At 49.9% G+C, this 11,185-nt stretch overlaps 1 protein-coding gene across 1 annotated transcript; it reads left to right on the forward strand.

Moving 5' to 3' along the window:
• The first annotated feature begins 167 nt into the window (after positions 1-167).
• Positions 168-9,952, forward strand: PSMB3 (proteasome 20S subunit beta 3). Its single transcript, XM_015078525.3, has 6 exons — positions 168-327; positions 636-820; positions 2,556-2,663; positions 7,194-7,371; positions 8,845-8,939; positions 9,844-9,952. The coding sequence occupies exons 1-6, from the start codon at positions 325-327 to the stop codon at positions 9,890-9,892; spliced, it is 618 nt and encodes a 205-aa protein (XP_014934011.1). The 5' UTR covers positions 168-324; the 3' UTR covers positions 9,893-9,952.
• The last annotated feature ends 1,233 nt before the right edge of the window (positions 9,953-11,185 follow it).

The raw sequence follows: 11,185 nt of genomic DNA on the forward strand, positions 1-11,185 counted from the left end.
GCCCACGTGCACACAGGTCCCAGCCCAGGTCCTCCGAGCCGGGAGTCCCGTTCCGCCGCGATCCCAGCTTGCACCGCGGCGCCAGGCTCTTCCGCACTCAACAGTGACTTTTCACTTTCCGCCTTCCCATTCTTGGTTTTGGCTTCTCAACCAAACTCCGGTTCTGATGACTGACAGATAGGCACAGCCAGTAGGAAGTCAAAATGTCCCGGAAGGGTCGGCCTTTGGGCGAACAGGGAAAAGGCAGCAAGAGTGGTTGTGCAGTGGGGGCCTCAGCCGGTTGAGTGGAATTGTGGCGATTGCAGGTCCCAGTACGCCGCAGTCATGGTGAGATGGGGAGCGAGGAGAAGGGACGCGGGGTAGGGATTGAAGAACGGGGAGGGGGCACGGGAGCTTTGGGATGCGGAGAGGGCCTGATGGTCGTTTGAAGGGAAGCCGACCGCGGTGAGGACCAGGGGTTCGAAGGCGGCTCCCCGCAGCTGCACAGCGCTAATGTCACAGCTGGGCTTCGGGGTATCCAGGCGCCTCCAGAGGGGAGGACGGTGCACATAGGAGCCTTCGGATCAGGGGCTGCGCCGGGGGCTCTGGCCGCATTTGGCCCGTCACGCTGAGTTCCTCCGCTCTGTCTGCCGCAGTCTATTATGTCCTATAACGGAGGGGCCGTCATGGCCATGAAGGGGAAGAACTGTGTGGCCATCGCTGCCGACAGGCGCTTCGGGATCCAGGCCCAGATGGTGACCACGGACTTCCAGAAGATCTTTCCCATGGGCGATCGGCTGTACATAGGCCTGGCCGGACTGGCCACCGATGTCCAGACTGTGTAAGTGTCGGGGGTCCCCGCCCACACGCAGGCCTCTTCTTGGACTAGCCTTGCCTGGTGTCTTGAGTGGCCCAGGTATCAGCCATCTACCAAACAGCACCAGTGAATCAGAGACTTTGCCGGACACACCGTAAGCCATAAAGAATTGTATCCTAGCCAACCTTCACCAGCATTTACTCATTTTCTCTGCACGGAGCACCTTACATGCAGGGACTCATTTAAACCGCTTAAGTACATTACCATGCTGCCGTCCCATTTTGCAGATGAAGAAACTGAAGGTCTTAGAGTTTCTTGCCCAAGGTGCAAGTTGATGAATGTCAGTCAGGATCTCAATGCAGGTCTTCTTGGGGCTTGTGCTCAGTCCCTAAATAACTTCAGGTCTAGTTGGGAAAGGGATACAGAAAGATACCTGATCCAAGATGAGTGCATATTAACTGCTAGATTCCTCATCTAGTGGATAGAAGCCCTGTGATTTAAGAGGAAGAGGAGTCTGGGAGATGAAAGAGGTAGCTATTGTGTTGGTCCAAAAGAAAAAAAAAAAGGTATGAGGGTTATTGTCCTAATGGGATGGTAGTGATGGGAAAGGAAAGGAAGGCATTTCTGAGAGTATAGCAGCCTTAGTGGCTGCTTGGCTATTGTGAGGCCAAAGAGTCATTCACTGAGGGTGGGCTCTGTGTCTTTTTCATCTGCTACTAGTGTCTAGATTACTACTTGGCATACAGGTGATCCAGAAATGTCTTAAAGATGATTTTTGATTTGAGCGTGTTGACCGAAATCCAGAAATTCGGGCGGGCTAGTTTTAGGGGAAGGCGATGACTGATTTTTTGAAGGGAGGAGGCGACCTAAGGAACATCTTTCGGGCAGTTGGGCACTTGAAATCGTATCTCGGGGCTAGAGAGGCATCGGTGATCTTTTAAACCTCTGGGAACAGATTTTGGACAGAATATGTAGAGGAGAAAAATTAGCTGCTGTTCGAGAGCTGAACTGTACATTTAGTGGTGGGGGAAGACGACAGGCCAGAGGAAAAGGATCAGGTTAGGGTTTCAAGAGGGAAGATGTCACAAGTGGCAGGTCCTCCAGGAAGCTGGTGGCCCAAAGAACAGCAGTTCCTGGACTTAGTTCTTAGAAGATCAAGAGACTAGTTCACTAATGTGGGTGGAAGTTGGTCAGAACGTTTCCTCTCGTTTCCGTCGAAGCTCCCTAAGTCTCAAGAACACGTGACTTGGAAATGCTTCCTTCTGGCATCAGGGCAACAGCTTCAAGTTGCCATCACTGTAAAGGCCTCCGTCAGCCTTCCTCTCCGCCCCTCACACCGTTTCCTTTTCTTCTGGAGGCTTTCTCACCGCCTTTGTAGGCTCGTGGGAGGTAACTGCTAATTTTGCAAGGCCTCAGTTTCCTCACCTGTAAGAGAAGCTCAGGTTGTGTCTAAGGCTCTTTGTTCTGGCGTCCTTTGACCCACTCAGCAGCTTTGCTTCTGGCATTGGTCTGCTCCTCCTCCCTGCCGGGGCCTGTCCTGGGCTCAGAGCTGTGGCACTGGTGGCCTTTGTTGGGCAAGTCTGAAAAGTGGACATGAGGCCAGACTTCTGGTGAGAAAATCACCAGGAGAGGAAGAGAGGAGTCTTGCTTGGCAAGGGCGGCGATTGTGTGTTTCCCTACGTACCTCCTGCCCTCCGCAGAGTGGACACTCGGGCACCTTCAGGAGTGACGTCCTAACTCCTTTCTCCTCCTGTCACAGTGCCCAGCGCCTCAAGTTCCGGCTGAACCTGTACGAGCTGAAGGAAGGTCGGCAGATCAAGCCTTACACCCTCATGAGCATGGTGGCCAACCTCTTGTATGAGAAACGGTGAGCGGAAGTGTAGCCCGGGACTTTGTGGCCACGTGGTCATGGCTGGAGGATGATTCCTCCTCCTCCCTCTCCCATTTCTTATTTGCAGGGTGATAACCCTGTTTTATGGGTCTGTTTTCTGTGGGCCTGACGACCAACCAGGAAAGAAAGGGCTACTTCAGAAGAAGGCAGGGAACGCACACAGCAGACAAACTTGCTTCCAGGCAGCAGAATTGACCCCACCAAAGTGTGCCCTAGAGTCTCGGGACCTAGGAATTGGGTACCTGAATTTTGTCTGTTTTCTTTGAAGACTTTGTGACGAGGAAAGCAGAGGCCTAGCTCTAGAATCCAGTGCAGAAGCTGGGATGGAAGCAAAGGAGAGCCCCACAGGGACTTTCCTTTTCTCTTTTTTTCTTTTTGTTAAATTTTTTTACTGTTTATTTATTTTTGAGAGAGAGAGAGAGACAGAGTGCGAGCAGGGGAGCGGCAGAGAGAGAGGGAGACACAGAATCCGAAGCAGGCTCCAGGCTCTGAGCTGTCAGCACAGAGCCCGACACAGGGCTCGAACCCACAAACCGTGAGATCATGACCTGAGCCGAAGTCGGACACTTAACCCAGTGAGCCACCCAGGCACCCCCCACAGGGACTTTTCTACTCATCTCTGGGCACAGCTGGGTAGCAAAATGACAAGTGGAGTTCTTTTTTTTTTCCCCTTTATTTCTTTTTAAATCATTTAGTTTGAAATAATTTTGAACTTTATGGAAAAGTCACAGAAGTACTCTTTAGCTTTCAAAGCTGAGTCGTTGCCATTTTCATACCTGGATCGATACTGTTGCCTTTGTAGTATTAAAAAGCTAAAAACTGTAAGAAGGGTTACCTTTTTTTAGGTGTATTTTAATATCTTCAGCTGTGAATTGTCTGCCACGTGTAACTGTGTTTATCAAAATCCCGAATTGAAAAAGGTTTAAATGATTTTTGTCTTAAGTTTTTATTTAAGTAATCTCTACACCTAACGTGGGGCTCAAACTCACAACCCCAAGATCAAGAGTAGCACGCCACTCTGATTGAGGCAGCTAGGTGCTCCTTAGATGTCTTTTTAGAGTGTGGTGCCTGGGTGAGCCCAGTTGTTTAAGCGTTCGACTTCGGCTCAGGTCATGATCTCACATTTTGTGGGTTCGAGCCCCGCATTGGGCTTTGTGCTGACGGCTCGGAGCCTGGAGCCTGCTTCGGATTCTGTGTCTCCCTTTCTCTCTGCCCCTCCCCCACTCACGCTCTGTCTCTCCAAAGTGAATAAATGTTAAAAAAAAAATTAAACTTTATTTTACAGAGAGCAGGGAGAAGGGGCAGAGGGGAAGAGGGAGACTCTTAAGCAGGCTCCACACTCAGCGTAGAGCCCAATGAAGGGCTCGATCCCATGACCCCGGGATCACGACCTGAGCCGGATTCGAGAGTTGGATGTTCAACGGATTGCACCACCCAGGTGCCCCTAAACAATTTTTTAAACTGATTGTAGACGGGGGAAATGTCTTTCACACCTGTAAAAATTACCTCACATTTAAGTATATGAATAATGGCTCATGTTTCTGTTTCTGTTTTTTAGCATGTTTATGTATTTGTTTTGAGAGAGAGAGAGAGTAGGGGAGGGGCAGAGAGAGAGAGAGAGAGAGAGAGAGAAAGAATCCCCAAGTAGACTCCGTACCGTCAGCACAGAACAAGCAAACTTTACACCCAGCACGGGGCTTGAACTCACAACCAAGGTAGTGAGTTCAAGCCCCGTGCTGGGTACAGAGATTACTTAAAATCAGTAAGCAAACTTAAAAAAGAAAAGAGTCACATGCTCTACTGACTGAGCCAGTGTCCCATGGTGTTTATTGGAAATAAAAATACGGGGGCACCTGGCTGGCTTGGGCGGTAGAGCACGCGGCTCTTGATCTCAGGGTCATGAGTCCGCGTCCCATGCTGGGCGTAGAGATAACTTAAAACAATCTTTTAACAAGAAAAAGAACACTACAGGATTTTTCAGGCTGACCTGGTAAGTCCTAGCTTCTCAGCTAACCGGGAGCTTTCTGTACAAGCCCACCTGAAGTCAGGGATTTTCTAGCAGGATCGACTAATTCTGTGATTTGCAAACTTGAGCAGTGGACAGAACCTTTTTTTTTTTTTTTTTTAAGTTGATCTATTTATTTTGAGAGAGAGAGAAAGCACAAGTGGGGGGAGGGCAGACAGAGAGAGAGAGAGAGAGAGAGAGAATCCCACGCAGGCTGTCTACCAGCAGCTCAGAGCCCAATGTGGGGCCCAAATCCACAAACCTGGAGATCATGACCTGAGCCCAAGTCAGATCCTTAACTGACTGAGCCACCCAGGCGCCCCCTGAGTCTTTTTAAAAGAAAAAAGTTTTGGGGCGCTTGGGTGGCTCAGTCGGTTAAGCGTCCGACTTCAGCTCAGGTCACGATCTCACGGTCCGTGAGTTCGAGCCCCACATCAGGCTCTGTGCTGACAGCTCAGAGCCTGGAGCCTGCTTCGGATTCTGTGTCTCCCCCTCTCTCTGACTCTCCCCCGTTCATACTCTGTCTCTCTCTGTCTCAAAAATAAATAAACATTAAAAAAAAAAAAAAAAAGTTTTCATGGATCCCAGAGAATCCATCCAGGCATAGATCTCTCCCACTCTAACCTCTTTTTTTTTTTCCTTCCCCTCCCCCATGGTCTTCTGTTAAGTTTCTCAGGAAATGTTTATTGATTTTTGAGAGAGAGAGAGCGCACAGGGGAGTGTGAGCAGGGGAGGGGCAGAGACAGGGAGACAGAGGATCCGAAGCAGGCTCTGTGCTGACAGTGGAGAGCCCGATGTGGGGCTCCAACCCACCAACCAAGAGATCATCACCTGAGCTGAAATCAGACACTTAACCAGCTGAGCCACCCAGGCGTCCCTTGTATTTAGTTTTAAGGTTGTTACCCAGCCAGTCTCGAATACTCTTAGATTAAGTTTATTTCCATTTCATTGAGAAGAACATACAAGATCTTAAATTTCTTACAGAAGTTGATAGCCAGGGATCTGTTGGAGAGACACAAGACCAAAGCACACTCTCTCAACCCTTTCCTTCACCTGAGAATTAAGTAGGATATTTTTTTTTTTTTTTTTTAGAATTATTTTTTACGGAGCTATAATTTAAGGTCATGCTCTTAGGTATTACTGAGAGCCAATATAAGACATGGGTAAATAAAGACAAGATGGGGCGACTGGGTGGTTCAGTCAGTTAAGTGTCCGACTCTTGATTTCGGCTCAGATCATCATCTCAGTTCGTGAGATCTAGCCCGATGTTGGTCTCTGCACTGTCAGCGGGGAGTCTGCTCGGGATTCTCTCTCTTTCCCTCTCTCTCTGCCCCTCCCCTGCTCGTGCTTGCTCTCTCTCTCTCTCTCAAAACAAATACATAAACATTTTTTAAAAATAAAGATAAGACATCTTTACTTACTATTTTTATTGAGAATAACGGCCATTAGCTTTTGCGTTTTTGTTTTTTTTTTTTTTGGTTTAATGTTTATTTTTGAGAGAGAGAGACACACACACAGTATGAGTGGGGGAGGGGCAAAGAGAGAGGGAGACACAGAACCTGAAGCAGGCTCTAGGCTCTGGGCTGGAACTCACAAACTGCAAGATCATGACCTGACCCGAAGTCGGATGCTTAACTGACTGAGCCCCCCAGGTGTCCCAGCTTTTGAGTATTTTATGATAGATTTCTGAGATTAATTCTACTCAGAGCTCAGGGTCTAGGACAAGTGTCCGATAATCTCCTATTTCCTGTAGGCAGACAACGAAAATAACCCAGCTTCCTGAGTATCCTTCTTTGCCTTGTCTGCCAAGAGACTCAGAACAAAACTTTGTGTTCAGTCTGGGTGTCTTGTTATTGTTTTAATGATTTTTGTTTTTTAGTGTGTTTCCTATAAACTGCTTCAAGTCCGTTTTCGAAAGGAGTGGAGGTATAGGTAGATACATGAATAGAGAATTGAATGGTGGTAGGACTTTGGTGAGGATAGGGAAGAGTAGAAGAACTCAGAATTCCCAGAAATAGGAAGTGGAAGAGAGGGTCAGGGGGGCGGAGGCTATGAAGGCAGGTGTCAGGGAAAAGAAGTCTTAAAGCACTGTCAGATGCCAGGAGGTGGGGAAGGGTGAATCAAAGCTGGCCCTATGGGAGGCAACTGGCTGGCTGAGTCAGTAGAACATGTGACTCTTAGAGTCTTGAGGGGCGCCCGGGTGGCTCAGTCGGTTAAGCGACTGACTTTGGCTCGGGTCGTGATCTCACAGTTTGTGAGTTCGAGCCCCGCGTCGGGCTCTGTGCTGGCAGCTTGGAGCCTGGAGCCTGCTTCGGGTTCTGTGTCTCCCTCCCTCCTCTCTCTCTCTCTCTCTCTCTTTCTCTGCCCCTCTCCCACTCATGCTCGCTTGCTCTCTCAAAAATAAATAAACATTAAAAAAAAAAAAAAGTCTTCTGGGTAGGTCTGAACAAGAAGGCGATTGTTCTTGAGTCCTGGTTTCTCTCTGCTCCTGGCCTGCACAGGTTTGGCCCCTACTACACAGAGCCAGTCATCGCCGGGTTGGACCCGAAGACCTTCAAGCCCTTCATCTGCTCCCTAGACCTCATCGGCTGCCCCATGGTGACTGACGACTTTGTGGTCAGCGGCACCTGCTCCGAACAAATGTATGGGATGTGCGAGTCCCTCTGGGAGCCCAACATGGTGAGTTGGCATGGAGTGGGGCCGGGCTCTGAGGCGTCCACCCCTTGGCCATCGGGGAAAAATGTGTTTATGTGGCACACGATGAAGAGAGTGACACAGGTAGGAGAGAGCCACAGCTGCTTGGCCTCGGGATGGTGTCCAGAAACGGCCGGGCCTTGGTGCAGGCTGGCTCCAGGGAGAACAGCATCTGTCAGGAGACCCCGGTCAGATATTTGCCGCAACAGCAGATGGTTCCTTACCTTGGAGTAACTCCTTACGGGCTTTTCACACCCGTTCGTTGAACAGACATTTAACAAGCTGTAGGGTCACGGCCGAGGCGGGTCAGCGGAATGGGCTCTGGAGCCGGGTTGTCTGGGTTGGAAACCTGGATCCACCCGTCACTTAGTTATGTTCTCAGGTATGTCACTTTGTCTCTTTGTGCCTCCATTACCTCGGCTGTAGAATGGGGATAACGGCGTAGTCTACCTTAGAAGGGGCAGTGTGAGGGAAACACATGAAGACTGGAACGGTCCCTGACGGGAAGGGTTGGCTGTTGTGCCAGCTCTGCCGGGCCCCGCTGGCCTGTCTTCAAGGGCTCACTGCAGTCTGGTGAAGCAAGACAGACCCCCAAACGCGTGTTAAAAAATGCAGTTTGCCAGGATGAGAGGAAACAAAAGGTCTGATTGGCGGAAGAAACAGCCTGTGCCAAGGTACCAGAGGGGCGAGTGTGTTCGGTGATGAGAGAGCTTGCTGTGGCTGCTCTGTGGGGGGAGATGATGGCGGAGAGCAAGAGTGGGCTGCGACTTCAAAAGGCCTTGAATGCCGTTCCAGAGTCTGAACTTTTCCCCGGTACCTGATGTCAAAGGTAGGTAGGAACCGGCACCCGCAGGTAGATGCCGTAGGCTCTCGTGCTCACCTGCACGAGGCGCTGAGTGAGGCCTGAGCAGAGATCGTCAGGGGAGGGGCAGGGGTGCCTCTGGCGTCTAGAGCATTTGGTCATTTCAACCAGAAGTGAGGGAGGTGGAGACAGGAGGTGGAGACAATGAGGGTGTCGTGAGTTTTCTCACTAAGCCAACCAAGATGGAGGACGTAGGAGAAGGAGAAGGTTTGGGGGGCTGGGGAGTGGGTTGATGGTTGGACAGATCGAGTTTTGAGGTACCTGTGTGACACCCAGGAGGAGAGCCCATAGACAACTCCTAAAGCACGTGGAAATCAAATAGGGATTCTCCCCATTTTACAGAAGGGGGATTGAACTTAGCGAAGGAACATGTGACTTGTCCAAGGTCACACTGCTGGTTAGTAGAGGCAGTGCAGGGCTTCGCTTTCCCTTACGTAACCTGCTTCCTTCTGAGCAGCCGAGAGGGCTTCCCACATCCCGGGAACCGTCCCTCACTTCAGGCGTGAGGGTGGCCAGAGTTGGGGATCTTGAGCCTAGAAAAGAGAGAGTTAAAGGGTTCAACCAAGTTAGGGTCTGAGGCTTCTGCTTGTTGGCAGGATCCAGAACACCTGTTTGAAACCATCTCACAAGCCATGCTGAATGCCGTGGATCGGGATGCAGTGTCAGGCATGGGAGTCATTGTGCACGTCATGTGAGTATGAGCTGGAAAAAGTCTAGAAGCTTTGCGTACACCTGCCTCTCCCCTCCCCCACAAACACCCCATCTTCCCATCCCCCTGATCAGGAGTGAGGGAGGAAAGGTGCTTGTGGCAGGCTTGGGATAGCAGAAATCCATGCTTCTCCAAGGGTGGCGGCAAGGAGCCTCTTGCGGTTCCCCTGGCCTCTGTCAGGTGAGGCTCCGTGACCCTGAGTTTCCTCCCTACTTGCTCACAGTAGGAAGTGTCCCCAAAGTCTCAGGGACCTGTGTGGGGATGAGCCACAGCAGCGCTACTGCAGACTGGTCAAGACTCTAGGTGACTCCCAACTCCCGCCTCTGGGTGACATTCTGAGCCACAACTGGCTGGTGCTCCGGGCGCTGGGAATGATTTTCCAGCCCCAGCCAGCTCCCTAACTGCCATCCCCTTTCCTCTCGTCTGGAGCTGTCACCAGGAACCCGAATGGATGAAGTAGATGTCCTCCCGACAGCTTTCCTTGGGCACATCCCCAAATAAGCATTTGGACCCTTTAGTTATGGGATAGCTTGCTCAATTATCACGAAAAACAGACTGGGGCTGATAGCAGACAATTCACCCTCGGGCCCTTTTATGTTCCTTGGGATGAAACGTCCTTCCTAAATGACTGGTCCTCCGGGCCTGGGGGAGCTCCTACCCTTCTTCGGCGGGCTGTGCAGTCAGGCCGTCCTCTTACTCTTGGTGGTTCCCGCCCTGGAGAGCTGTCACTAGTCTCCTGTCTTTCCCCGCTTCCTCATCCCAGGCTGAGCAGACAGGCTAAGGTTAGTGGAACATGAGCAAGACAGTCAAACCTAGAATTGGGTGGACAGCTCTGTTCTGCAGTCTAGAATGGTGTAGATGTTTTGTGACTTTTCTCCCTCTGCAGTGAGAAGGACAGGATTACCACCAGGACACTGAAGGCCCGCATGGACTAACCCTCTGTTCTCAGAGCCTACGTTTTGTTTTTTTTTTAATAAAATAGTTTTTTTCTTTCACTTCTGCTTCTTTGTCTTTGGGACTTTTACCCGAGATCTTTGATCCCCGCTAGGCACTTACAGATAGCTCCTCAGGGTGTAGCTCAGCCCTTGGGTTTTCTTCTGGACTTGCAGCCAACTCTACCGGTACACCAGCAGGGAGAACATCGATGCGTCACTTGCTGAGTGTCTGCTGTGTGGTAGGCCCGGCACAAAGTGCTTTACACATTCTAGAATTTAATCATCATGGTGACTTAAGGCAGCTGACGTAATCTTCTTTTATGGGCAGTTAACTTGTTCAGGGTGACTTTAATAAATGGTAAAGCAAAGATGTAAACCCGTATTCTATTTGACCCCAAAGCCTAGAATGCTTTGCACTCAATTCTACAGGAAAACTTTTTTTTTTTTCCCTTGAGAGAGAGAGAAAGTGAGCACATGAGCAGGGGAGGGGCAGAGAGAATCCCAAGAAGGCTCCGCACTGTCAGTAACAAGCCTGACCCAGGGCTCCAACACACAAACCATGAGAACGTGACCTGAGCTGAAATCAAGAGTCAGACCCTTAACCAACTGAGCCACCCAGGCACCCCTATAGGAAAACTCTTAAATCGTTCATAGTTTCAGGTAGAAATTTGGCTAAGTAACTACAAGTAATAGGCTTATGGATCAGTGTTTTGTTGTTTTTTATTAAAATGTTTGATTATTTTTGAAAGAGAGAGCGAGAATACAAGCAGGGGAAAGGGAAAGAGAGAGGGAGACAGAATCCAAAGCAGGCTCCAGGCTCCGAGATGTCCACAAAGAGCCCGACATGGGGCTCGGACCCACAAATTGGAGATCATGACCTGAGCCGAAGTCGGACGCTTAACCGACTGAGCAACCCAGGTGTCTTTTAACCTTGGGTGCACATTAGCCACAAAGATACTTTGATACCATCCTTCAAGATTCTGATTTAACTGGCTTTTAAAGGCCTGGGTGCCTGTCTTTCCAAAAAGTTCCCCAAATTATTCCAGCTTCCAACCTGTGGTGGCGGCTCCCAAACTTGAGCCTCCATCAGAATCTCCTGGAGGACCTGTTAAAACTCTGATTCACCTGAAACCATTATTACACCTCATGTTTGGATTTAAATAGAATTAAATTAAAAAAAAAAACTTTCTGATTCAGATCTGCAGAGGGACCCGGAATTTCTGATTCCCAGGCGCTGCTGATCCTGCTCGCCCAGAACCACACCGGGAGGATAACTAGATTTTTAAGCTCAAT

Source organism: Acinonyx jubatus, chromosome E1 (genome assembly GCF_027475565.1).
Source record: "Acinonyx jubatus isolate Ajub_Pintada_27869175 chromosome E1, VMU_Ajub_asm_v1.0, whole genome shotgun sequence".
Classification (NCBI taxonomy): domain Eukaryota; kingdom Metazoa; phylum Chordata; class Mammalia; order Carnivora; family Felidae; genus Acinonyx; species Acinonyx jubatus.

Coding starts and splice junctions, on each gene's coding strand:
- PSMB3 (XM_015078525.3), top strand. Junction 2,664..7,193: donor AACCTCTTGTATGAGAAACG/GTGAGCGGAAGT, acceptor TGGCCTGCACAG/GTTTGGCCCCTACTACACAG. Junction 8,940..9,843: donor GGAGTCATTGTGCACGTCAT/GTGAGTATGAGC, acceptor CTCCCTCTGCAG/TGAGAAGGACAGGATTACCA.